This window comes from Pseudorca crassidens, chromosome 7 (assembly GCF_039906515.1).
Source record: "Pseudorca crassidens isolate mPseCra1 chromosome 7, mPseCra1.hap1, whole genome shotgun sequence".
NCBI classification, from domain to species: Eukaryota; Metazoa; Chordata; class Mammalia; order Artiodactyla; family Delphinidae; genus Pseudorca; species Pseudorca crassidens.
In genome coordinates this window covers 959,928-964,169 of record NC_090302.1, presented here as the reverse complement: position 1 = coordinate 964,169, position 4,242 = coordinate 959,928, and the positions used below count along the sequence as shown (strand labels likewise).

Sequence of the window (4,242 nt, the reverse complement as noted above, 5' to 3'; positions counted from 1 at the left end):
TGCCACATGCTGCTCCCTCTGGACTCACCAGAGTTGCAGGTCCTGTCCCGGCATTTTCCTGGGGTGGGGGTGGGGGTGGGGGTGGGATGGGCAGGGGCTCACGGGGGGGGGGGCTGTCTGCTTCATGGGACAAAGCGGCAGGAAGATGCAGGGAGGAGCTGGGCTGACGCCACGATGGCAGGAAGTGGAAACCCCAGGGGTGTGCTCCCTGCCCTGCAGGGTGGACAGCGGGAGCCCAGCATGGGCACTGGGCACCCCACTGAAGAGACAGGAGGCGACGCAGACCCCTCCCCCACCCCAATAGCATCTGCAGAAGGGCTCGAGGGGGACCAGCAGGGAGGACAACGCAGACCTGCTAACTACTGTTTAATTCCCCTTCCCCCAGCTGCCCAAAGCCCTACTGAGGCGGCAGGGGTTGTGGGGGCAGCTCCTCTAGGGTCGAGTCCACGGTGATGGTCGTGAGGCCATGATCTTCCAGGGGCGGCATCATGGAGACCTCCATTTCAGGGGCCATGAGGTGGGACCCCATGTGCACCGCGTGCAGGTCCATGTGATCTTCCTGAGCCCCGCAGTGCCCCACCAACCTGCACAGCGTGGTCCAGGTCAGGCTAGCTGCAGGCGGCCATCAGCATGGGCTCATGAGGCCTCAACCACCCGGGGCTCCTGCCGTGTCTGTGAACCACACCTCCCGGGGGTGGGGGGTCAGGGAGCAGGGGCACAGCTCGCCCTGGGGGTCCTCCCCCGGGGTCACTCACCTGCTCTCCATGTGTCCGGGGCATCTTTCACTGAGGGGCGGGGCGGAACAAAGGTAAGGCGTGAGTCTGGGAACAGTGGGGTTGGCCTCCAGGAGCCCAGCGGTGCTCCCCACACCTCTCCCCATCCCATTCTGGGAGACTCCATTCCCAAGCCCCTGGTGACCTCGCCCATTGAGACCAAGGGCCCAGGGGGACGGCCCGGCCCCACAGCCCTCACACGCCCGCCCTGGCCCTGGGGCTCACGCACCCCTTGGCTCGAATGACGCCAACCGCCACGATGATGAGAGCGCAGAAGCAGCTGGCGCTGATACCCACCAGCACCACCAGCAGGGCAATGAGGGCCTTGCGGCTGAGGCCAAGGCTACACTCACAGTAGGTCCCAGCTGCAGAGACAGGGCCAAGGGGCTCTTATCACCTCCCAGTGGGTCACCCCCAAGCCTGCCCTCCCACCCCCGGCAGCCACCAGGAGGACACAGGTGCGCCTGGCCTGCCTGAACCAGGGAGGGGCCCTGGCTGGGGACAGGGTTGGGGAACAGGAGGAGACACCTGCAGCAGGGATGAGCAAAAGGGACAAACATATCAGGCCGAGGGGGCGGCCAACCAGGCAGGAGTCAGGCTGGAGACAGGGGGCCATCTCCACGCCTCTGGACAGAACTCATCGGAAGGCGCTGACCTCACAATGGAGCTGTGAGGCAGGGAAGGTGGGGGCAGGGCCTCGCCTTGGGCACCGCCCTCGGGTGCTGGGCTCCGAGAAGCCCTGGGCAGGCAGCCCCAGGGTAGGGCAGGTAGGGCGGCCGGGGCCTGGGAGTCACTCCAGAGTGCCCTGGCCAGATCTGAGGCAGGGGCAGTGGTGGGGCTGCCGTGGTCTTGGAAGGAGAGCGCTTCACGGCAAAGGGGCAGCGGCTGCACTTGGGACCCTGGGGTCGCAGAGGCAGCGGCCTGGAAACCCAGAGAGGTCCACAGTGGGCAAGCCTGGGCCTCAGTTTCTCTGTCAGGATAAGGGCTGCGGCAGCTTAGGTGGGGCCTGGGATCCAGCTGACTGATGTCACCACCCTCCCCCCAAGACTGGAACAAGCAGGGACCAAGTGAGGCCCGGGGGGTGGACACGCACCCACCGCCCCATACGGGCCCCAGCAGTGTTTCGCAGAACACCCTCAAGGAGCAGGTGGCTGGGGCTCTGGCTTAAGTGTGTCATTACAGTTAGAGCTCACGACCACCGCCGCAGTCTGTCCCCTGTGCAGCCTCTCGCAGACCAGGCAAGCGCTGTCCACAGGAGGCTGGCACGGCTGGGGTTAACCTCAGCCTCCTCCCCTAAGGACCTGCCGAGCAAACCCAGGCAGCAGAAGCAAATACCTGCCCCCCCCACGGCTAACCCCACAGGGCACTGGGGGGTGGGGGGTGCCCCGCTGGGCCGCAGCCAACCCCTGGTCACTGGGGGCCTCCCTGACCCTCACACAGGTGCCCCTCCTGGTGGCAGCTCCTGGCACACCTCCACACCTGTTGAGTGATCCTATGACCTGAGACGCTGGGTTTCACCACACTCATCCACAAACTGAGTCCAAAGGGACTCAGGGCAGGTGTGTCCCGGCCCAGCGGCTGGCACTGCCACCCTGCCAGGCCAGTCCAGCAGGTCTGCATCCTGGTTAGGATGACGAAGGCATGCCCAGCCCAGTGCCAGGCAGGAAGTCCCTCTTCTTTTTTTTCTTTAAGTGTCTTTATTACTTTTTTATTTTATTTTATTTATTTTCGGCTGCATCGGGTCTTCGCCGCTGCGCGCAGGCTTTCTCTAGTTCCAGTGAGCCGAGGCCACTCTTCGTCGCGGTGCGGGGCCTTCTCATTGCAGCGGCTTCTCCTGTTGAGGAACACAGGCTCCAGGCGCGAGGGCCTCAGCAGTTGTGGCTCGCAGGCTCTAGAGCGCAGGCTCAGTAGTTGTGGTGCACAGGCTTCAGTAGTTGTGGCACTCAGGCTCAGTAGTTGTGGCTCACGGGCTCTAGAGCGCAGACTCAGTAGTTGCGGCGCGCAGGCCCAGATGCTTCACAGCATGTGGGATCTTCCCGGACCAGGGCTCAAACCCACGTCCCCTGCATTGGTAGGCAGATTCCTAACCACTGCGCCACCAGGGAAGTCCCAAGCCCCTCTTGTGACCACAGTGCAGCCCGCCTTGGAGGGGCCAAGCAGGTAGAGCCCAAGGCAGGGACCCACTGGCCTGTCAGAGTCCTCAAACTGCTAAGGCTATGCAGCTAATCTCTCCAAATCCCACAGCAAACACCACCCTGTGGAGCAAGAAGGAAAAGCCCTAGAGGGAGCTCCCTGGTAGTTTAGGGGTTCGGATTGCGGGCTTCCACTACTGTGGCCTGGCTTCAATCCCTGGGTGGGGAACCGAGGTCCCAGAAACTGCACGGCACAGCCAAGAAGCAGAAGAAAGAAAAGCCCCAGAGCAGGACTGACACTAGGGCCCTGGAGCAGAACAGGCCAAAGAGCGGAGTGGGGGCACCGGGGCACAGACTGGTGGGGAGCCGCAGCGTGTCTGGGGGGCAGCGGGCATGGCTCCAGGCCTGGGAATGCACCGCAGGGAGGAGCAGGGCAGTGGAGACATTCGTTCCAAAGGGCCTTTGTTGCCATGGGGACAGCGCCACCGGGCTCGAGCAGTTCCCGCTGGACAAGTGAAGGTCTGGGCCGCGGAGGCTGTGGCACCGAGCACGGCTTTGAAGGCCTTGGGCTGGCAGAGCTCACAGCCTCCCCGCCTCCTGGGACCTGGGAGCAAGGGCAGTGCGGGGCCCCCAGTGCCGGCCTTGGACAGGACCCTGTGCTCCGGACACAACAGCCCTGTGCTGCAGCTCTGGGGATGGCTGGACTCACTGGGCCCGGCATCTTGTGCTAGGAACATCGAGGCCCCCAGGCGCTCCTGACCACACGCCTCCGGGCACAGAAAGAACTGGCCTTTCTGAAAGCACTCTTCCTTGGAAGCCCCCAGCACTGCAGCTGCCCGAGCCTAGGCATATCCCAGGCAGCACGTCATGCTGGAGACGCAAGAAGTTCTTGGCTTCACACGGGCTGCCTGGCCACTTGCCCACCTCATGCATTCTGATGGGGCCCCCCACCCCGGGCCGCAGCAGCAGCCCTGGGGCTCTCAGCCCAGCACTTGGGCGCCAGACTCTCGTGCCAGGCAGAGAGAGGGGGACCCGAGGGCTTCTTTCAAAGGCCAGAGGGGTGAGGCTGGAGCTGGATGTCCCTCAGGAGGGCGGCCCAGGAGGGCCCATCTCCCAGACAGCCCACCCCCCGTGAGCTCCTGCCCAAGCCATGAGAGTGACGGGGGCCCCGTCAGCCACGGTGGCCCAGAGATACCACGTGCCAGGACTCCCGGCCTGGAGCCCAAACACAGGTGTGCAGCTCCCCACCGACTCCTGGGGCCCGGGCTCTGCCAGGCTCTGCCAGAGGCTGGTCTGGAGGGAGAACCTGACCGCATGCCCACGAAGCCCACAGAGCC

At 64.5% G+C, this 4,242-nt stretch overlaps 1 protein-coding gene across 1 annotated transcript; it reads right to left on the bottom strand.

Moving 5' to 3' along the window:
• Positions 1-351: 351 nt before the first annotated feature.
• On the bottom strand, positions 352-4,120 carry TMEM210 (transmembrane protein 210). Its single transcript, XM_067742594.1, has 4 exons — positions 1,302-4,120; positions 1,003-1,138; positions 756-785; positions 352-584 (listed from the first exon to the last, which is right to left on the bottom strand). Exons 1-4 carry the CDS (start codon positions 1,387-1,389, stop codon positions 398-400), a joined length of 441 nt encoding a protein of 146 aa, XP_067598695.1. The 5' UTR covers positions 1,390-4,120; the 3' UTR covers positions 352-397.
• Between the last annotated feature and the right edge of the window lie 122 nt (positions 4,121-4,242).

Excerpts from the sequence above, each read along its gene's own strand:
- TMEM210 (XM_067742594.1), bottom strand. The coding sequence starts at position 1,389 with ATGGCCCCCTGTCTCCAGCCTGACTCCTGCCTGGTTGGCCGCCCCCTC. Across the intron at positions 1,139-1,301 it reads TTTGCTCATCCCTGCTGCAG|CTGGGACCTACTGTGAGTGT; the intron begins GTGTCTCCTCCT and ends CTGTCTCTGCAG. Across the intron at positions 786-1,002 it reads GGCGTCATTCGAGCCAAGGG|TGAAAGATGCCCCGGACACA; the intron begins GTGCGTGAGCCC and ends CCCGCCCCTCAG.